This window comes from Lipophrys pholis (assembly GCF_963383615.2).
Source record: "Lipophrys pholis genome assembly, chromosome: 13".
Taxonomy (NCBI): Eukaryota; Metazoa; Chordata; class Actinopteri; order Blenniiformes; family Blenniidae; genus Lipophrys; species Lipophrys pholis.
Window position 1 is genome coordinate 8,385,435 of NC_137632.1, and position 24,180 is coordinate 8,409,614.

At 42.4% G+C, this 24,180-nt stretch overlaps 1 protein-coding gene across 1 annotated transcript in view; it reads right to left on the reverse strand.

Moving 5' to 3' along the window:
* Positions 1-21,608, reverse strand: part of klf7b (Kruppel like factor 7b) — a 74,004-nt gene extending 52,396 nt beyond the window's left edge. Inside the window, exon 1 of the mRNA XM_080478657.1 lies at positions 21,121-21,608. Within this exon, the coding sequence (XP_080334783.1) occupies positions 21,121-21,222 (102 nt within the window). The 5' untranslated portion in view covers positions 21,223-21,608. The remainder of the gene's footprint in view (positions 1-21,120) is intronic.
* Positions 21,609-24,180: the final 2,572 nt, after the last annotated feature.

The following is a 24,180-nucleotide window of genomic DNA, read 5'->3' on the forward strand; positions in this document are numbered from 1 at the left end:
GTACAGTTCCCATGTGAGGTTAACCCTCTTGTACGTGAAGTCCATTCGCCTGCTCTCTCACCATAGACACCAACACAGCAAATCATTTCAATTTGCAGATAATGGCGGCTTTCTACAGCAGTTCCCCTTTTTTCCAACGCTGGGTCCCCCATACTCAAGGTCAAAACTTAACACAACACAAGGTGGTCCACAGCTGAAAGACATATTGTAGTTTACAGAGCATGACAAGGTACCAAATGAACAAAATAAAACACGAACAAGTAATTATTTATTCAGACTCAAAAGAGAATAAGCTCACAAGAGATGGGAAGAGAGCCTGGAAAGACAATAGAGAAACAAAGAAAGACTGAAATAATAGAAATGTTGAGGCTGAAGGTAATAGTTTCTCACCTGATGAACATTAATTTCTGTAATAATTCCAGGAAGAGTCAGTTAGTGTTGTGTGAGAAATTCTAAACAAATCGTTTATCTTATCAGTTTTTTTTAAATGTTGATGAGTAGACCTGAGTTTTAACTCACACAATGGATGGCGCACGCTTCCACGCAGCACTGGCACAATGGAGTGAGCAAGAGCTATAAATTGTCGCATGAATAAAAGAAAGTAGTTAATAATCAATTCTTCTCCAGCTGCAGCTCCAAATTTCTTCTTTTTTTTTTTTTTTTTAAATCCCCACACTGGCAGAGAGCTCATTAACTCACCCAGCAGTTATTTGGTGAACTGTCGCTCATCGCCCATTTCTCACTCCGTTAAATGAGGTTATTGTTGGTGATTCTCATTTAGTTTAAATGGCTGCCGCTCTGAACAACAAGCCTGATTTTATCACCCACACATCATTCACAGACACCACAAGCTGTTAAATGATGTTCTGCATGATGATGGTGTTTATATATGATGTCAGCATCATGGTGCTCCTTGTGTGTGTGTGTGTGTGTGTGTGTGTGTGTGTGTGTGTGTGTGTGTGTGTGTGTGTGTGTGTGTGTGTGTGTGTGTGTGTGTGTGTGTGTGTGTGTGTGTGTGTGTGTGTGTGTCCAAGGACGCACTACATACTACAGCACACATGCTGACTTTTACCCCTGATGTATTCTTGGTATATTGCTGACAGTCTGCAGTCTGAGGAATACATTCATTTAATGATTGCTGTGTGTGCATGTGTGTGTGTGTGTGTGTGTGTGTGTGTGTGTGTGTGTGTGTGTGTGTGTGTGTGTGTGTGTGTGTGTGTGTGTGTGTGTGTGTGCGTGCGTGTCAGCAGAGTCAACAGCAGCCTTTACCCAGCTCAACGCTTCCAGAACTTCCATGTTTGGAGGTCAAAGCGGGAAAATCTGACCGACTCGTGGGATTATTCTGCAGGAACCAGCTTGTGCAGCAAAGCTCATAATGACAACAATAACAAGCCAACGTTTAGCATTTGGATGTTGCCGTTGGGACATATTAAACATCGCTTTTTTACAAGTTGTGGATGTGGATGTGATCAGACTGCTTTGTACGCCGCTTCTTCCCATTTCTGGGAATTGCTTCCTGTTTTTTTACTGATTCAGAATCAATCAGTAGTCAGTTTGCTGCAGCGATAAAGACATCACTCAAGGTGAAAACATAACACTCTAACTGCTCTTCTAACGTTTAGAATGCTGATTCAATTCGGCTTTAAAGGCTGGAGTGATGTTAAGGAGATTCAGTGAGGCCTTTCTCCACAATGAGTGATGATGAGGAAGAGCTCATTGTTAATTTGTCCATATCCCTGTTTTACTTTAGATTTCAATCATTAAAACCACCAAACAAAAGGCAGCGGCAAAGAAAAACTGTTTGACGTCGGCAGAAAAGATGGAGAAAACTTTTCATGCGGCACATTTCCTCAACTCTGCTGCTCATCCTGCAAATGCATGGAGCTGCTCACAAATGCGACACAATTTAAAAGGGATTTACATCAGATTTCCCAAAAGAATAAGACTAAAACACTCCAAACACTGATGTCTTGTGCAGAGTTTATATTAAGGCAAACTCTCCACTACTCTTTCCGTACTATTTAAACACAAAAAAGATGTGACTGAAAAGGTATAAACTAATAATTTACTCTTAATTCTACCGGTGTTGGGAGGATCAACGTCTCTGTATGTTTGTAGCTTTGAGTTGAGTTTTAAAGATGATTTAAGTTTATGATTGAAGTAACTGTATAGATCTACACATATTGAGAGTACCTTCACTCGTGCCCCTTTTGCCTTGATTGTACTAGTAATACAAATATAATACAATTAAAATAGTCCCAAAGAAGTCTAAAAACTATGAGATGCTGATATTTGGGAGTGAGAGGCAGACATAAATCCAAACTAGATACAAACTGTGTCCATATATACTGTAGCTCCGACACAGTGCAAGTCTGCAATCACTGTTGTAGTGGCATATTTAAGTTCTCTTAGTGTAGCCAGTCATAAAGTCTTAAGATGTTTTACTACATTTGTACCTCTATTGCAGAACCTCATCGCCATGTTTTGGGGCTTTTGAGCCATTTGGTGAGACTGTGCAAAAAGCAGGAGCTGTCTGAATTTGACATTCTGTTTCTGTTTTCTAGGATTAGATAGAGAGATGAAACACTTCCAAAAATAAAGCCCTATTAATGGAATACACAAAGTCATTGATGCTCTCCACACGTTCAGCGGTGACAAAGACCCTCCACATTGGTGTCACTCTACTCGGGGAACAAAACATGAAGGCGCCAGTGCTATAAAAAGACTTCATCACTTTGTAGTCCGTCATGACAATGTGAGAAAACTCTGAATGACCCAGAAAGGCAAAATTTTAAATACAGTATTCAACTTTGAGACAAAAGATAGATATATTTATCACTGATTTTAGAAAACAAACGCACGTGTGTACATGTGTGTGTGTGTGTGTGTGTGTGTGTGTGTGTGTGTGTGTGTGTGTGTGTGTGTGTGTGTGTGTGTGTGTGTGTGTGTGTGTGTGTGTGTGTGTGTGTGTGTGTGTGTGCGTGCATGCATGCGTGTGTGTGTGTGTGTGTGTGCGTGTTCTATTCAGGATATGGAGATTACCATTAAATCGTCCGGCAGGGATTACACTCCCTTTTACCGAGCTGATTTACAGGCCACACTTATAAATGGGGGTTAACAGCTTGTTATAAGACACCGGGTTGTATGTGTGTGTGTGTGTGTGTGTGTGTGTGTGTGTGTGTGTGTGTGTGTGTGTGTGTGTGTGTGTGTGTGTGTGTGTGTGTGTGTGTGTGTGTGTGTGTGTGTGTGTGTGCGCCCCACGTGTCAAGCTAATCTTCATTGCTCAGAGCGATGAGAGGGCCAAAGAAAAGCAGCCGGCGCGATGAACAACAGTGAGACAAAGACGTGACGAGAGATGGGAGGAGAGAGAGAGACAGGGCAGAACAAAAGAAAACACACACACAGAAAATGATACTGTTAGACGCACTCAGCCAGCGATAACAGTGTTGAAGTGGAGGATCGGCACCTTTCAGCGATCCGAGGTCACGTCAACAACTCTTGTTATGAGCGTTATGTGCACTGATGCTATCACGGAGTATAACATCATAACTCCAAGCTCACACTTTATAAAACGTCTCTTTTGAAGTTGTAAAGGCTGTAACGGACTCCTCACAGCAGGCAGTCCTGATATTGGACTCGCTGGCTCGAGGCGGTCCAAATAAACAGAAAAACGGTGAATGAAATTGTCACACTATCTCATGTGGATAGGCAATAAATGTTCAAATTCCATCCATCCATATTCGATTTCACTTTATCCAACTTTATGGGAGCCGCCGGAGTCCCTGGATGAAGGCAGCGATCGTCGGTCCATCGCAGGGAAAACACACAGAGACGGACAGTCACACACTCATATTCACGACTGTGAGCAGTTTTAGTGTCAACAATTCAATTCAAGCCCGTGTTTGGACTGTGGACAGAAAGGATTGCACACACCGCGGGACACATGCAAACTCCGTGCAGAAACGCTCCCAATCCTAACATTCCCCCGATTCCAAAGATAATCTGAAGATTATAAAAATCAGGTGTGACACTTCATAAATGTAAACAACTATGCTTTAAATGCGTCAGTTCATTATATGATTTATGTTCTAAGTACATAAATGTCTGTAGACACAAACATGAAGTAAAGCTTCTTATTATTTTCAAAACATTCCGTTTGATCAACTTGTAAAATTTGATTTTATTCACTTTCCTTTGTTCTTTTGCTCATGTTTCGTTTATTTACCTTCTTTTTTTTCCTGAAACACATGGAAAGACGTCGTTGAATGGAAAGAATACATGTACGAAGACACTGGAGTACTTTGGAGAAATCTAGCTGTGCGTTAATCTCATTTCTCCCAATCAGATAACCGCTGTTATCGCTTTGTGTTGTTTACACAATCACTGGAATAATAAGTACCAAAACATATGATAATTATGCACTTGTCCATAGATTCCTTTAAATATGAAGGATGATGAAAGCCTCCGGACTTTTCCCTGACACGTAAGAGACACGAGATATTAAATGAAAATCTTTAAAGAAGGGGGCTTGTGGAAGGGGGGGGGGGGGGGGGGGGGAGATGAAAGAGAGCAATAGCTGTCTCCCAGTTGTTCAAGCACGAAGAACCAACAAAAGTAATTATTTTCTGATCCATATATTTGACTCCAAACTATTTTTTTTTTTTTTTTTGCTTGCTGATGTTTTCTCTCGCAGGTTAAAGAAGCAGAGCCAACAGAGCGAGTGTGCAGAGGATCTGCTGATGTGTATCAGAGGCAGAGAGTCAACAGCGCTGTTGACCCGCCGATGATGCTGTCTGGTGGACTGTTTATAGATCAAAGGGAGGCAGAGAGAGCGCAGCTTTAAATCAGCACTCGCACCAAGTGGAAAAGTCTTGGATTACCGCTGAGCTGGAAATCTGAGAGTGAGTTTTCAACACTGCGCGCCGTATCTTATCGCGTCCCACCGTTCACATCCCGTCCGTTTAAAAGTGAAAACAAAGAGGGAAAGTCACACTCAAGGAGCAACACCAAGAAAGTCAAAACTCTCCTTCCACTTGATTAAACATTTTGACTCCAAAACAAAGGATCATTTTTTACACGGCGGAACACATCTGTGTCCGGACCAGAGCTTTGTTGCACAACATCACCTGGCAGACACATGCTGCTGCTGCTGCTGCTGCATGACACACAAACAGACTTTTGCGTTGGCGTTTTCACAAAGTTCACTTGATATGTTGAAGGAAAAAAAACCTAAAACTTTAAAGCGAAACTGTTGCCAATGAATGACAAAACGTTGGGAGTATAACATCAGCTCTTTCCGTTTCCCTGCTCAGGTTACAGTGACAGCTTTGTAACAAGAAGAAAAATGTGCATTTAAAGAAAAGAGGCAAAAAGCTTTTCTTTTTGTTGAAGGCTGACATAAACATGTTTTACTGAGGCTGCAGCAGTTTGGGATCTGACACGTCTATAAATATGCAGAAACATCCAAGAAGTTAAGAAGTGTGTGTTTTTTGGTTTTTTTTTTTTTTTTTTTAAACCTGACAATTATAAATAAAGATCATAAGTGACCTACTTATGAGCTCACGGCGCAGCCACTTAACTGAGCAAACAGTGAACAACAGAGACAATACACTGGATAACGACATGCATAAGACCTGAATTGGTGCCTTGTTAGTTCTGGAGGGAACATTTTCTTTGACTGTAATAACAGTAGTCTGCACTTGTCCCAGTATTTGTAATCAGCTCAGGTACACGTCTGTACACTGTATTTATGACAAATTGTTATGTATGTATATATGAACTGCTCCTCCATTATGTATAGTATGAATTCAACCTTTAAACTGTGATGGGAAATACCTTCTAATACTATGCATTAAAGTAAATAGAAATGTTACAGTAAATCTGTATTTTGTATTTTAATTTTTTTTAAATCCAGTCTTTTCCCTTTTCCTTCCTCCACACACACACACACACACACACACACACACACACACACACACACACACACACACACACACACACACCCACACACTTTTTGAGGCGCAACAATGATCATAAATAAATGCATAACGAATGAAGTCATCCCTTACACACACACACACATACACACACTCCCAGAAGCCTTTATTTCATACACACACACAAAAAGACAAAGAGTCACGCATGCTCACACTACACAATGACCTCATCCCCCACATCTTTGCTCCTCCACCCCATCACACACACACACACACACACACACACACACACACACACACACACACACACACACACACACACACACACACACACACACACACACACACACACACACACACACACACACACACACACACACACACACAAGGAGGGTCAATCCATTAGGATGCAACAGCAGCTGATCCCCTCTCCTTTATGTTTCACTTCATTGTCTGTGATAGACTAATGTAAGCACATCAAAGGGAGCCATTAGATTATCAGGATTAGTAATTGAGTTATTATGCTCTATGCCATAACATGAATTCATTATTATGATGTCAAAAAATTCAAAAAATGCTGCATCCTTGAATTTCTTTGTACTGTTTTGAATAGGCGGACATTGCTTCAAAGCACAAATTTATTATATTTTTTAGCAATAATAATTTAAGAGAATCCAAATCTACATGAAAAACTTTTTTTTTTTAAACTACAATGAATAATCTTTCAAATAAAAACAGCTACTGCCTCAAGAAGCTAATTGTGCCTGAATCAAGTACACAACAATAACACAATAGTGTGTAAACACATTTTACATACGTTTATATTCCTGATGAAGAGACAGATAAAATGACAGGTTTGATTTTCTGCTCATGTAAACTGAACTGAGAAAAATAAAAACTCAAGGAAAATGATTGTAATTAGTTCACAACTGTTTTAGGTACTTTGACGATACATTTGTTTGATTGCTTTATTATCAAGTAATTTATATCATTCAGTCGGTTTTACTCTGGCAAAGTGTTTACCACAGAGATGACTGAAAATTACATTAAAAAAATTAAAATAATTTATGCATGTTGTTTACAGTTTGGAAACTAATCTGTAAGAGAGGTCTCACTCAATGTTTATCTTGAGCAGCCATTGTTAATCTCTCATTTATAGTTTTAATGATGGTGCCTCATAATTTATTCTCAAACCGCCCACAGTAGCCTTGAGACACAGTGACTGAAGGTCACAGGATCTGACCCACAGTAGTTTCATAAACCATGTATCTTCTTACACGCATACAACATTACACACACAAACACAAAAATCCAATTCGACCAGAATGATTTTTGCAAAACAAAAAAGTAGATTTGTCATTACATTATGTGCGCGTGCACCCTCTGCTGTATAAATGATGTCTATTGTACCATGAGTAATTAAAAGAGTCTCATTTCAAGTAACGAGGCAGTACTTTAATTACATTCTGAGCTGGGCCTTTAATTATGAATTCAGGTTATAAAAACACCCGGTTTCCCTTCCACACTTATGAGGTTTAAGGTCAGACAGGAGTTTATGTGACAGGCATTTAATGTAATCGGTGGAGAGCCTTCAAAAGCCTACATGGACAAGACTGTTTGTGTGTGAGTCAATGCAACGTCCCTGGGAGGAAGGGAAACAAAGCGTGTGTGTGAGTGTGTGTGTGTGTGTGTGTGTGTGTGTGTGTGTGTGTGTGTGTATGACTCCAGGGAGTCCACTACTGTCATCACACATTCTTGTTTTTTTTTTAATAAACACTGCACACTGGGGTCTCTCTCTCTCTGTTTGTCTCTCTTCTTTTACCTCCAGAGGTCTTTGTATTTTCAGGAAGTCACTGATCTCATTGGCCCTGCTGGAAAGAGAAGCGGGTGGACATATGACTCATATGCGTGTGTGTGTGTGTGTGTGTGTGTGTGTGTGTGTGTGTGTGTGTGTGCGTGTGTGTGTGTGTGTGTGTGTGTGTGTGTGTGTGTGTGTGTGTGTGTGTGTGTGTGTGTGTGTGTGTGTGTGTGTGTGTGTGTGTGTGTGTGTGTGTGTGTGTGTGTAGCCTGATGAAACCCTCCCTGCATTAGAAAGTCTTGAGGATAAAAGAGAAACACTCTCTATTCTGCCACTTTTCTGTGTCCTGCAGTTCATCCTTAAATAATTCAGTCTCCCCTCCTCGAGACAGAGACAGACACAGACACAGACACACTCTCGCACGCACACACGCACACACACACACACACACACACACACACTGTGTCTACAGTTGGCATCAAAGTGAAGTTTGCTTTTCATCCAGCCGAAGCCATGTCCACACTAATGTGCATGAATCTTAAAATGCATCCTTGTAAATGTTTTGTGTTCGCAGCCACCGGCTGAAATACTTCCTACTGTCTCTACAGTAGACACACACATGTTATTATGTCAACTGTGGGACAACAGCCACGCAAAAACAGTCATTTGTATGCAGCTGATAAACACTGACGACTTATTTCAACAGTGGACTAAGTCGTCTCAATAAAAAACACTGCTGAGGTGATCAGCGCTGGTGGCCACAGGTCAGTCGCTGCCGTTTGAAGAACGGCCCGCCGCGTCGTCACGCTGACAGACGGCGGGCCGGTTGACCTTGGCGTGCGATGTGAGCAAACGTCGTTCATCATGAGCGACTCCTTCGGCAGTCAGGTGCTGGCTCAGATTGAGTTGTGAACAAACGCTCTGAGACCAATACCCCGAGGGAGTGCGATGCTCCCCCAAGAACTTGGACGAGAAAGTGGCAGCCGCCCACCATGATGAATCGGCCGAGGTGAAGCTTGAGACGCATGTTAACAGACAAGGAGGCCAAGTGTCTGGCCCCGTCTCTCAATGAACCGTCAATACAACTGTGAGCCATTTCGCTTTATATCATAGCCACATAGATACAACTCAATACTCAAAGAATCATATGGAAATGAGACTTTTATATGTAGTAGATCACTCCAAGTGATCTGCAGTAGTTCACTTATAAACCAGGACAAGCTCTCGCAATTAAACACACAATTAAAGCTGTTCATACAGAAAAAGCAACAACAAAAAAGCTAATATATTTCCTTACAAAAAGGCGGCTGAAACTCCTGGCTACATCATAAATAGTCTCATGTATGATTATATAGTTAACCCAAAGATTTACCAGTATTTCTCTTCAACTATGAACATAATGAGTATTGAGCAGGTGGAGAGTCCTGACATGTTTTCAGAAAACAAAACTATTGGCAAAGAGTCAGTCTGGGAATACGCGCTCAAGTCCCGAGGTCATCGAAAACTTGGACATCCTACAACAAAAGGACGTAGCGGCGCCTTACATCGGGCAATTAAATAACAAAAGTTAATAAACTGCATATATGCACACGACAGAGCATAAATGTAATGTTTCTCTGTGAAATCCATCTCATGAGTAAATGATTGTATCACAAAAGAAAAACGATGCAAATTTAACAGATTCCTTGACTCGCTCAGATCAGTGAAATTATGAATTATTATAATTCCTCTAGCTAGTGCTTTGTTTCTTTCCAAGCACATGTGCATATATATATATTGGGAACACACACACACACACACACACACACACACACACACACACACACACACACACACACACACACACACACACACACACACACACACACACACACACACACACACACACACACACACACACACACACACACACACACACAGCAGCAGTATTTGTCCGTTCCCTCAGGTATTCCAGGCAACGTTGTGGATTAAAATAGCTGCCGACCCACATATCCCAGTGTCGCAGGCATGGCACTGCTGGGCCAGACACCATAACCATTTGTCCACCGAAAGCAGGCAGTGAAACAGCTGGCCCGAGTTACAGCTGGTAATTATGACAAATATTAAAAAATGGCGACCTGCTGAGCTGCAGCTCAGCTCGTGGTGATCAACAGTTTTGCTATTTTTACTGGCTAAAATAGGACTGGGTGGCATTTGGAGCAAAACAAAGAGAAGACGTTGACTCACATGTTTAACTTTGTGGCGTCTGCAGATTTTTATTATTTCTCATATTCAATGTTCACATTAGAAAGATTTAGTTCTGAGATCTAAGAGAAACACAAAAGAGGAAGCATTGGAATGAAGCTGTCAAAGACATTAAAACATGAGAATGAATGGAGACCCTCATGTCATCATGTGTACCTTTGGTCTGGATCTGTTTTTCCATTGCTCCCTCAGTTCTCGCTTTATACCATCTCAAGGCTACAGCACCCACGCTTCGCACAACTTTGTATCCTCGTTTTGGAAAACACAACGTTATTTTGTGTCAACAACCAAAGTTTTGAATAAATCTATTGTTCCTGAGTCGTGTCCCCCCCCCCCCCCCCCCCCCCCCCCCCCCCCGCTTCCCTCCAAATCCAAGACAAAGAAATGCAATGGCATAGGAGCGAAGAAAAACAGGACAAATTCCCAAGGTCATCCTCCTCCTCTGCATCTGACCCATTTACTGTCCCGCTCTGTGCAGACACACCAATCATGCATGCATAAAGGCGCGGTGAAACACTGGCACGCTGTGTCCGCCGCGCAACTCTGTCTCAGCGCAGACATCAGACATCTCCGTTGCACCTACACACGCAGTGTGTGTGTGTGTGTGTGTGTGTGTGTGTGTGTGTGTGTGTGTGTGTGTGTGTGTGTGTGTGTGTGTGTGTGTGTGTGTGTGTGTGTGCGCGAGTGTGTTTTGAATTAAGCCCTGACACGCAGAGAGAAACGCTTGCTGAGCAGCTCTGATGGAGACACTTTGATAATATATCAACTAGAAAGTAAGTCAGTGGTTACGCAGGTTTTCCCTTTTTTGAAAATAAACTAAAACACATTAAAGACCACAGAAATACTCCCCATCAACATGGTATTTATACTTCGCATGTAGCCTAATATTACACATAATGAGAATATGCCAGGTTCAGGTTTGGGCACGAGGCCCCTGAGGTCCAGAAACATGCAACATTTAAATTGCCTTTCGGTGTGAATGTGAGTGTGTGTGTGTTTGTGTGGGCGCTCCGGCTCTCACCCATAACTCAAGGATATGCTTGTTAAGCTAATTGGTGACTGAATGTGTTAGCCCTGTTTTGAACTGCTAACTTGTCCAGATTGTAAACTGCATTACACCCCAGATCAGCTCAGATATGCTCAAGTTCACCACAACTCCAATTTCCAAAGGTACAGGTAAAGTTAGGGTTTGGAACAGGAGGCATGTTGCACATATTCAACCTTCCCTTCTCCCTTCTTCAGTGAGGATCTCCTAATACGTTTTGATTGAGTTGGATTCATCTGATAAGAAATTCTCATGTAGTGTAAAGTTCTAATTACACTAAGTAAAACGACTACAGAAGTTCAATGCAACACTTCTTCTACCTCGTGACATTTGAATGCTGCCTTCCTGATTTGTATTTTGAGTCCCTCTGTTCAAACGCAGCATGGCTTCCTCTCCTTCTTCTGTCAATATTCAGCACTTACAATAAAAGAAGAGGAGGGACACAAAGAAGACGAGGGGTCGGTTCCAAAAGAACCATTGATTGTTTGGAAAATGTGTTTCCTCCACCTTTAAATGGCACAGGAGTGTTTCTGCTGAAGGAAGGAAAATGTCTTTACTGCATTTTATTTCCCCCCAAATTCCTTGAATTTTCAATGTGTGTGTGTGTGTGTAACGTCCAAATTCACAAACAAAAGGATGTCTTGGAGAGAAGAGGGGTTAGAGGGGATGACGGGAGGAAGACTGGGAGAAGAGAAGAAAAGACAGGAAGAGAGAGAGAGAGAGAGAGAGAGAGAGAGAGAGAGAGAGAGAGAGAGAGAGAGAGAGAGAGAGACAGAGAGAGAGACGGAGAGAGAGAGAGAGAGAGAGAGAGAGCTGGGTGAGTGGAGAATAGGAGGTGCTGGATGTATGCCAGGTCACAAGGCTTTATCCCCGAGCCAATTGGTCTGCAAACACTGGCTCAGCAGGATGTGGAGACACAAACACACACACAATACAACACACCTGTGTGTGTGTGTGCAAGGGAGAGAGAGAGAGAGAGAGAGCGAGAGAGAAAGACAGAGAGGATTTTTATATATAAAATTAAATACTAAAAAGCCAAACACTCTCAGCTGTCTTGTTTTAAAGTCCAATGTGAGTGAATTTGACCAGCAAATAGAGATTTTACATTTATCCATAATGTGATTGATGTTATCCAGATTCTATTCAAAATAATGTGTTGTGTAATCCATATAGTACAGTAGAATTCTTTTTCTCAGTTGATCACAATCAGCCAATACTTCACAGATATGAAATGCCTCTAATGCATCTTGATTTAGTTTTACTGCACATTTACAAAGGAACAATATGCACAGCTTCTCATCGTATCATATGACAACTGAAAAAAGAAGCAAACAGGACAGAAGCGGCATGCACACAACCAAACCGCCTCTGTTTATACTGGGTGACAAAGGGGGAGACAAACTTGTCTTAAAGACTTTTGTTAGTGTCACACAGTTCAGGTAATTTTTCATGGACATGTAGATTGTAGTTAATAATTTAACTCTGTATGAAAGCTTTGTGACAATTTATTTTAGAATTGGGAAAAAAAAAGCACTCAGAGAAGGAGAGCACCACAGATTTAAAATCATATACTGTCATTATAGTGGCCTATGGAACTTCATTGACAAGATTCAAATATTTGTAAAGTGCAAAATCAAAATCATGCAGTAATGCAGAAAAAACTGCTTACTTAATGCTTATTTTTTCATTCTCATACAGCCATACAATTAAAATATATCAGGGTGACATAAACATAATAGTCGTCATCAGACTGTTTATCGGTCCATCACACACACTCATATTGGTGACATATGATCTTGATATGCATTAGGAATGATGCTGCACCATGATAAGATGTGTCCCCAGCTCCTCATCACCTGGTTATGCTGAAGGTCTATGCCTTCAATAGACACAAAGATGAAACCAGTTAAAGGAAAAAACAGCCTGCAGGTGATGTAGTGAGCTAAAACGCCAGGCTATTGCTTTAATAAACAGCAGGAAAGTCAATATACACATGCAACACATGATGTATAATAGGATGATTCACTACACAATAGCAGATATCCTCTGTGTGCTTGAAGCATGAAGAGATGAATGGGTAAATCTCCTTGTAAACTGTAGTAATCGGGCTCCACGGTGAATGGTGCTGGAGAGTTGCCCTCCATAGAAAACCACTCATCTTGAAAGATCAGGGCTATGGCTTTCACAGTATAAGCTCTCTCCATCACGAGTGCAGTTCATTTGTTCTGCTTTCCTGCTGCGGCAGTCTGACTGCTCACTTTCTTATCTAATCTTTGCCACCGTAGACTGAATGCCTTATTCACTTACTGAATTATGGGTTCCCAGGCAAGGAGTGCGTGTCTGTGCGAGTGTGTGTTTGACTCCAGTGATTTCAAATTATGAGGAAAAGACAATAAGTGTGTGTGTTTGGGTGCACGATAAGAAAAGAAAATGAACGAAGGCAGTGATTAGAGCAGCTCATATTGGGGAGGATATTGGCAGCAGGCTGCACACTGTAAAGAGTGAAGGAGAAAGACTGTGTGGGGGCTTCGGCTTTCACACTTCTGTCTTCTTTTTACTGTCTCAAACGTTATCTGTGTATTCTTAGCTGCTCCCGGCGGACTATGGCTACGGCAGGATAGATCCTGAACAGGTCACCGGTCCATCGCAGAGCAAACAAGCCATACTCACACGGATCTTAACCCCACACGGTGGGTGTGGCGTTAGTGTGAACGCGTTGAGGTCTGGAAGCAGCGCTCTGGCTGATCTGACTGAAGGTGTCTGTATTCAATAACTGTGGGGTATGTCACCTCGCAAATCTTCATATTATTTGCTGTAACTCTCCAATCTGAAACTCGAACTGAAATACTCTAGTTTACACTCCTGTTAATCACATCATGATTCATAGTTGATCACCACAGAATCCCAAAGGTTGAATCGGTTTGTGTGCGCATGCCATTTAGCACATTTGATTCAGGCTTTTAGGAAATCAGACCCAAGACTTAGGCTTCCCACACATCTAGTTTCTATTCATATGTCTCCTGTTCTGCGGCACAGTGGGCTGCAGTCTGTCCCAGCGTGGAGCGGGCAAGAGGTAGATCACCCTGAACGGGTCTCCAGTCAATCACAGCACTGACACATAAAGGCTGACTGGGGCTTGGTTAATCAGACTGAGCCTGGCAGGCTCAGTTCACAGCAGATTTACGAGCACCTTCAGGGTAAAATCCACATTAGCCTGCTGGTTGTTATTCTGAGTCATTTTTGACAGATACAATATTCTGCAAAAGTGTAAACAAACTCAAGAAAAATGGTTGTGAATTCCTGGTTCCAGAGCTGGAAAAGTCACAGAAGCCTGTGTCCAGGTGTGAGGCTTTTACTTGGGGACAGAGGGTCTGGTTCATTTGACCTCCTCAATCAGGGGTTTGCAGACAACACAGCGACAGATAATTAGATTTAGATAGGAAGAGATTTGTTGTCCAAGGATATGGTGCAACCTAACTCAGATCATATTTGGTAGAGATGGTGACACATTAGCAGAGCCTGGCTTTCCATTTGTTGGTGAGCGGAAAAGGTCAGAAAGATTCCTCTAAACTTCTACATGATATGACCACACACCCTGTGACGTTTATTCTAAGTCGGCTTTTCAAAATCGAAAGAGTCTGATGTTTTGATTAGTTATTACCTAATCAGCAGCTGCACTCTCCACTTTCCCTTCTTTTTCTGATTATTTTCCATTTTCCGATCTCTCACTCATCCAGTCTCTCTAATCATTTTCTGTTCTTTCCTTTGTTATTTTTTTCCCCCATTGTCTTTCTCTTTTTCATCTGCTGTGACTATGAGGAAACAGCTGTGCTCCACAGACAATTATATAATGACACACAGCCGTGAGAGAGAGAGAGAGACAGAGAGAGAGAGAGAGAGAGAGAGAGAGAGAGAGAGAGAGAGAGAGAGAGAGAGAGAGAGAGAGAGAGATGGACAGAGAGAGCAAGAGAGAGAGAACGAAAGTAAACTGAAGCAAGAAAAGATGGACAATCATCCATATTTATTCCTTTCAACTGCCTCATTGTATCTGCTGGTGTTTTCTGTCGCTCTCATCCTTTCCTCTTTCTCTCGCCGCCCCGGCTCATCCCCTCCATCCTTCCCTCCATCGCTACATACAGAGTTACTGGGCTGTGAAATGTGAAAAACTGCAGCATGCATGGCAATTCATTATCTTGTCAAACTTCTCTGGGCCTGCCCCGAGCCACGGGCAGACCAAGGCAGAGAGGAGAAAAAAAAATTGAAGAAATATAGTGAGAGGGAGACAAAAAAAGAAGAAGAACAAAACAGTTCATGCACCAGTCCATGCAGCAGGTTAAGAGGTCACCACAGAGATGAGGAGCATCGGGAAGTGGAGGCAGTGTACTAGTGAAGCTGTGCAGCCAGCTTAGTCTGCGGCTTGCTTAATGAGCTGGCCCAGAGTAAAAGTTATTTTTTAAGGTTTAGACAGTGAGCAGCGACAAGGCAATATCCGAGTTTCCGTTTCCAAATCAATTGTTTTCACACATTTCTGAATCGACAGACTAATTAGAAATTTCGGTGAAATAAATGAATTTCAGTCCAGTTAAACTAGTCGTTTTTGCAACCTCTTGTTGTAGTATGTCGTGTTTCAGTCCTAGTATCCACATGTTATTGAGTAAAAACAGATTTTCTTTTTCTAATTGAATTTACCCATTGCTGCAGCAAATATGCGACAACCTCCTGAGGTCACACGCTTAGACGTCTGTTTGAAGGTTCAGGTGACGTGTGGTAGATGTTAGAAAGGCTCAGCAAGGACGTAACCTTTTCACGTGTTGCATAACTTAAAGGATACACTCTGCTTCACAAAACAAATTAAAGTATAAACCTCCCCATCTGTGCCTCTCCGGGTGCAAGATTTTGGATGCATTTCCTCTGTTCCTGCATCCAAACTGTGAGGCATGAGGTGAACAATAGGCGTGGGTGGATTTGTGCAGGTCTGTGTCGAAAATGCTGAGTATTGCACAAAACTCCATGCAAAGGTTAAGTCGTGAACTGCAGTAGGCAGCATGCACACAGACACTCTGACAAGATACAAGGCTGATGGCTTGCCTGGCCTAATGGAGACAGTATCTCGATAACACACAACAGGCTGATCTGGCATAGTGCTGTAGTGACACCACTGCAAATAAATCAATCAGCCTGTGGAGAACTACAGACACACGGAGCATGTAAACGAAGAGACGAGATGAGAAAGAGACTGCATGAGTCAGCCGCTTTAAAGCACTGCTAAGTCTTTTAACTCATTAAAAACCTGAGGCGACATTTGCATGCATCTCCTTAAAAAAACAAGGTGTAGAGCGGTATGCGCCAGACAATGAGTGCAAGAAGTCTCGGTACTTGCACACGATGACGCCGTGGTGTATCAGTGCAATGCAAATCTACAACGACCACATGAAACCTGAACCTCAGCTTCAGTTTCAGCCTCATCATTCCTCCGTTTGCGCCGATTGTTTTTCCTCTCTTTCAGACTCTGGCGTGGCTCTGCTTTGAAATAAATGGATTACGTCTAATTGGGAAGTCTGGGTTTGCCATTTGATCCTTGGCCATCACACTCACACACACACACACACACACACACACACACACACACACACACACACACACACACACACACACACACACACACACACACACACACACACACACACACACACACACACACACACACACACACACACACACACACACACACACACACACACACACACACACACTCACAAATCCCTGAAGCCCATCACATGATTCCCAACCTGCAAAGATGCAGCAATTATACACAGAACATGGACTATACTGTCAGAGGCAACCAGGATGACAGACAGCAGGAGGGGGGTGGGGTTGGGGGTGGGGGTATTTTTTTCCACATGTTTACTCATGATGCAAAGCAGCTGATAAAAGAAGTCAGTATGAGGAAACAAAGACCAGGAGCAGGGACAGTCAGGGAAGATAAATGACACCCACAAATCAGGTTGTGTGTGCGTGTGTGTGTGTGCGTGCATGTGTGTGTTTTGTTTGTCTGAGAGTGAGTGTGTTGTTCTGTCCGTCTGACAGCAAACGGCCAATTACTGTCGAAAGTGGCGGGATGAGTCCTGCCAGACCATAGCTTTCCATTAGAGTATGCCAGTTGGGCGAGTGAGAGAGAGAGAGAGAGAGAGAGAGAGCAACGTAACAAGAGTGGAAAAATTGTGGTTCTGTGTGTGTGTGTGTGTGTGTGTGTGTGTGTGTGTGTGTGTGTGTGTGTGTGTGTGTGTGTGTGTGTGTGTGTGTGTGTGTGTGTGTGTGTGTGTGTGTGTGTGTGTGTGTGTGTGTGTGCCTACTCTCCCAGACAGTGTCGCCAGTAGTGCTGATAAATTTGACAAAACACATCTTTTCCTCTCAGTCTCAGACTTCCATCCACAATAACACAGCATTTTCCATGATTAAAACAAAACTGAGCCTCCTTCAGAAAGGCTCCTCTCACTGAATACAAACACTCTCATAGCCGATCATGTGGCAGACAGGAGATTCTTTACAGTATTGTCGCAAACCAGAGACACATCCAAAAGGCAGCTAGTTATGTCATGTGCAAGAGAGAATACTGAAAATGGAAAACAGAGGGAAAGTGCCAGCGATCCAAGCTATCATCTGGGTTCTGATGCATTCATATACTGCAGATGAAGAAGTGAAACTAATAAGCTGGTTGCTGATGAACCAGGATCCACGTGAAACAGAGAGGCACACATATTGACATGATCATGACTTTGTTAGTGGCTAAGATGAAGCTATTAGCAGACATTTTCCTACTTGTGCATTCTCAAGACCTGAGGCACTTTTTGCATTCTTTAAAAGCAGCATCTCCTCTATGTGTTCAATAATAAATACAATTCTATTGCATCTTCCTTAATTCAATGCCTGGATTAATAAGCTCACTTGGGGGTTACACTGTCGTGTGCTGGTTGGCACAAAGGCGTCACACAGACGCTTGCATGTTCTACATGTGTGTGCCTGGGGTGTTTCTTCCAGGTGTGTATACGACAATCCAGAAAACACACATTTGAGGTTAGTGGCCACTCTAAAATCACCCACACCCACACACTCAAATCCACAGCCAAGCTACTGCCACCAATTATCCAAATGGCCATGTTTTTGGATCGTAGGAGGAAGCAGTGTATTTAGAGGAGACCCACACCACCAAAGGGAGAATGGTCAAAACAGCATCAAACCTGAGTTTTCTTGCTTACCACTGTACCAATACGTTGCTGCAGATTAATTTAATAAATCAGAGGTTACTCAGTGAAAGCAGCTTCGATCTGCACATGGAACAAGTGAGGTAGTATCATAACATGCTCAATGACAGACTAAAAGGTTAAAGGTCACCGTTTACAGGTCTACCTCCATGACAGACTTCATCCGCAGACATTCCAGTATTAATTTAAGTAGTATTTGAGGAGCTTCAAAGTTACTCGAAAACATCTATCTCAGAGTTCGGTGGTGGCTTCAACAAAACCAAACAACAACTTCACAGATGTTGGGATCCATTGTCAAGCAAAAGCGTCACTCTTTCTGTGTTCAAAGCTTTTGAGACCTGGCAGGTCTTTGCACATAGTCTGCAACTGTTACACCTGAGATTTTACTTTAAAGATGATCTTATCATTTTGATTTGATTGTTTTTAATCTAATTTATCGGGATTCCTTTAAAAAAAAAGAAATTATAAAAAGATCCTGCTTGAAAACAGCCCCCCACTGCCGGTAAGAATCCTCCTGTGTACCCCTGAAGCTCTCTAGCACCCCCCGGGGGAGACCCTCTGCCTACTTTGAGATCCACTGCTATAGAACATAAATAGAAGGGTATAAACATCGATCTTGAGAAGGTTTCATATTCCAAGTTCTTTAGGGACACAAAAGAAACACAAAGGCTTCATTATTCTTAATTTTTCTCTGAGGGTTTTGTGCGATGAATATTCATAAGTAAACCTTTATAAAGAAATCAATATTTCAGGTCCCCACATTAATGAATCCTGACCAGCCAACAGGAGTGAACCCTGCTGCAGCCAACACTAATTAGTTTTACTCCTGAGCACTCTCAATCAATTAACAATATAACCGACAAAAGGAGAAAAAAAATAGGTCACAGGGGATGAAACTATGTGCTGTTTTGTACTAAAAATAGGAAGAGATGGTGTGAATTTGTGTCAGTAAGACAGTCAGAGAGAAGAAATACAGTTTGGGCTTCAATGAACGCAAGAGAAATAAATACACACAATGGGACCACCTCACCATCACTTGAGGAGACTGCGTGGGGGTCCGTGGAGAGGCTGTGGTTGCACTGCTTTACTGACCATTAAATAGCAAATAAACACACTCCTATTCTCACACAGGAGTCTTAAAATGGCTTCCAACTAACAGCGACAGTTCTTCAAGTTCAAAGAGGGAAATTTATGGGGAAGAAATGTGTCATTAATCACCTGCTTAGTTATTGGTAATCTATCCCTATAATCAAATAAGTCTCATATTGTGAATTTGAAACGATTCCAAATCTTTTTTCAGGCCATGATGTATTGACTCAATGAGTGAAAACACAAGCAACGGTGTTTCCCTCATGAGCACGTCTACACAGAAAGTCAAAATTGATCTGACTTTTTACCTCATAAATTGAGTTTTTACACAGAAAATGTGGGTTTTACAACAGTGGAGGCTCTGAGGCAGCGTCCGCTGTATGTTCTTTAGTGAGTTACATACATAATTCAGCAGGATTATCTGCAAACAAACAGTGGCAGATGTGGATATATTATTTAAGAACAAGTCACTTGCTATTAGGCATGTGTCCATCTTCCATTGCCTGTGTGTGTGTGTGTGTGAGGGAGAGAGAGAGAGAGAGAGAGAGAGAGAGAGAGAGAGAGAGAGAGAGAGAGAGAGAGAGAGAGAGAGAGAGAGAGAGAGAATCCTCACATATCAGACTGACAGACTGGTATATCGATCACATCAGTCACACTAAAAACAGCATCTCGCTTCAGGATTCAAATGCTTCAATTCGCTATCATCATCTCAAACACTAAAATAAATAAATAAATAAAAATCCACTCGACTTTCACCTTCAATCTGACTCACAGTCTGAACTGACGTTATATCCATCATACACTCAAGACCACCTTATGTAAGACAGCAAAGACAAACTTGAATGCAGAATTTCAGCAATTTACTTATTTCAATTCCCTGAAAAACTCTTTTTTTTCATTATAACATTAAACTGTTGAATAGATTTTTCTTTTTTAAAGTAACTTTAAAGCCGATAACAGTGCGGTCTGATCTTTATCAGAGAAACGTGGAGTCTCACACGAAGCTCCTGTCCCTTGATGATAAAAGCCAATAACCTGCAAAAGCCCAACCTTTAAGAAAAAAACCAGCAGCATCATTTTCAGCTCCATCACCTGCGTTTTACAGCTGCATCCGGCAGCACTTTAAAGGTCGTCAGGTCATTAAATACATGGTTATCCTTTTGAGACTGAAGTTAAAAAAATATATGTATAACGGGGCTTTAACAGAGCAGTACCAGCATGCTCCTGTTTTCAAAAGAGGTTTAATGAAGGCTAAAGTAAAAGTAAAGTGTATTTTAAATCTCACTTCTACGATAAATCGGGTGCGTAAATGAGTTTTTACGCATTTAAAGGGGGAAAGCGCTACATGCCCAGTACTGCCATTAGTGCGTAAAGCTGTGTATCCTCCTCCTCTTCCTCCTCCTCTCTATCCTCCTCCTCTCTCTCCTCCTCCTCCTCCTCCTCCCCACTCCCTCAGTGTGTGCGTGTGTTTCTCCTGTCAGCGGACCTCGCCGTGCTCCATGTGAGCGGAAAAAAAAAAGAAAAAAAAGAAAAAAAAGAAAAAAGACGCAACTCCAACACGGGGCTCTCGCAGCCGCTCCGGAGCGCCACTGACGCAAAACACTCCTTCATTAAATAAAACCAAAAATGCAAAAGAAAATTAAAAACACACAACGAAAGCATCAATCAGCGCACACATGTTTCTCCCCCAGTTTCCTAAACCCTTGCAGTTTCCCGGAAAAGAAGCGAAAACGCATCATCTCTGACCTGCTGCCAGTTCTCCTCCAGGGAAGGCATCGCGGAGAAATAACCAGTGTCATGGACGAGTTGGAGTTCCTGGAAAATACTGTAATTCGCCAACACATCCATGCTTGATGCGGGGGGGGGGGGGGGGGGGGGGGGGGGAGAAGTCAGTAAAGAAGTCCGGAATCCAAACGATAAATACGCACAGCTTCTTTTTCTTCTTCCTCTGAGACTTGCCGAATTTAAAAAAAAAAAAATACAAATTCTGAGGGGGAAAATGAACCCAGCTGGTGCAGAAAAGCGCACCTGAGCACTTTGAAATGGGATAAAAGCTGAAGAAAGTGTGGATTATTTGATCTTCTCCACCGCTTTCCTCTCTCCTCTCTGCTCGCTCTATCAAGCCTCTCTCCTCAGTCGGGGATGTGGGGTGCCAGATCTATTTCCGCATTGCCAGCTTGCCAGTCGGTCTCCGTGCGCGATCCCAGGTTGCCAGGTTCGCTCCTCTCGCGGCAGACTGGACCCCGCTGCAATCCAGGCGACCGGCGTGAGAGGGGCGGGGCGCGCGGGGAGGAGCCACCTGTCAATCAATTTCATGCGTGACCTAATAAGGTAAATAGGGTTGATGATGTCACTGGCGTCCAATTAAGGAGGCGCGGACAGAGGGTTGGTGGGCGGAGCCTCCAGGTATGCGGGGCCGCTATTGGCTCGCGCGGTCCGTCCGTCAGGCCGGAGACGGCAGTGAGGGGTGAGTTATTTTTAGAGGCCTATATAAAAGCAGCAGCATTCCTCTCTCAGTCATAACGAGCTGCGCAGGCAGAGAGGAGGCAGACCGGGAGCTGCCGCGGCTCCTGCTGCTCGAAAACACCAACCGAAAAGGCTTTTCACTCCTCCAACAAGCTGCAGAGAGAAGCAGCAGAGCCACATCTGAAGCATGCACCAGTGGAGACGAGATGAAGCTCTTGTTTGTTTTCTGAGGTGTGACAGCTTCACCACACACGCTCTGCCATGTGGTTTCCATGCGGTGGTGGTGTGTGTTGCACGGAGAGCAGGGATGCAGTGGAGGAAGGAGCTCGGCTCCATCCGCCCACCTGTTCCGTTTACTTCACTTTATACCCCCTTTTTTTTTCTTTTCTTTTCTGGAGTACATATCCACATTTCTCAGCACTTTTTTTTTTTCCGTTTGTTGCCACACTATAAATATATGTATTCTCTACACTGTAGCTCTCACTGTTGTGTCCCCTGGTAAAGTAAAGGAGGAAAAAAAAATACTTAACATATTTGCTTTGATGTGTGGAGATTTATAGAACACAGTATGTGATTTAAAGTGGTGCAGTTTTGGGCATGAAGATAATAATAGCACTGATTATTTACTGTTGTGGTTTCCTCTGTGCTGTGAAACTGAAACCCCCTCCCATTTGGGTTTCTGTAAAATAAAGCCCAAGTAGGAAGTTTTGAAGCAGAAATGTTCAATAAATCTCGAGCCTCCACCCACAAGTGGAACCACTTGTTAGAATCCATTTGAAGCAGATTTGTTTTTAATAAACATCACACATGTTAAATACATTATGGCTGACTGGGTCGACTGGGACACGTCACCAGTCTATCACAGGTCAAAGACAGACAGACGTACTGTCACCAATTCATCTTGAACTGTGGGACGAAACAAGGTTACTCAGACAAAACTCACCCATGCACAGGGAGAACATGCAAACCCCACACGGGAAGGTTTATAATCCCTCATTCCAACTGGGAAACATTTGCAGTGTAAGGTCACTTGACTGTGCAGCTTGATGAGGTCACATATATGATCAGGACTAACTTTTATGACGTTTATGGCTCCATAGACACATAAACAAGGTGTGAGGTCAATGATGAAGAACATGACCCTCCAAGCCCAGGATCAGGACAAGTGACCCACGCCCCAGAAGGCACCCTAATAGCCAATCACTAGTGCTAAATGCTGGAGCAAAAAAACCCAAAAAACTTCTATAAATAAATAAATATATAATTTTTTAATCTCATTTTGACTTTACAGAAGATTGATTTGTATGTTTTGATTTGCTTATGATCTACATAGATTGGCACAATCACAAAAGAATCCGCCAACTTGAATTCTACTTAATTATTTTTTATTTTTTTTAATGCAACAGGCCAAGCTAAAGCACAAAGTTTATCCAGCACTGTCCCTTCCTCTCGCTGGGTAGTAGTGTATAGAGCTGATTATTTCTCTCTTCTGCATCCAGGTCGTCTCTGGATGTCAAATTCTGCCGTACAACTCAGTTTAAATATTCCAAAGCGAATGTGACAAATAAGAAGATTAAAGTTAGCAAATATCCTGTGAATTGAGAGTTGAAGGTTAAAATGAACACCTGCCTCTGCAGTGACCACGTAATAACACATGTACATGTTTCCACAACAGTGATTCTGTTGATCTGACGTCCTCTTGTGATGCAAATAATTATTTTTTAGTATTGAGTTTATAGAAAACAATCTTATATTTGGTTCATATGAGATAAATGTGGCTCAAACTTACATTAAACATATCAAAGTTTACATAATGTGCATCATTTAATCAGCTTCTAATCGCTGACATTTAGAATATGCTGCAATTTTGAGAAACTGTTGATTTCAGCATCGCAGGGGAGACACGCCTCCAGTGTTTAGGAATTTGAGACTTGATTTTAAAAATCAAGATTTATTTTTTTTTTCGCCTCTGAAATTTGGCTGGGTGGTGAAAAACATTGTTTGCAGGTGTGTTAGAAACGCAGAGTCTATATTTATATCCACTTTAGACTGATGGAGACGCCTAAACCGAGCAAGATGAGTGTATTTCCTCCCATTCGGGATCAAACTACAGTTCATAGACCTCTTTGTAAGGTTTCATGTCTCCAGCTGCAGCCAATACCGCTGGTGAAAATGTGGCATATGGAGATTGCCATTACTCATTAGGCAGTAATCTGATTGCTCAGAGGCGGACCCGGGCCCACGCTGCAAGTCAATACAAGTAGGTGTTCATGAATAGTGCAAATTTTATGTAAATAGTCACTGAAACAACCTGCTGGAGGACAGGGGCGACTCTGCTCA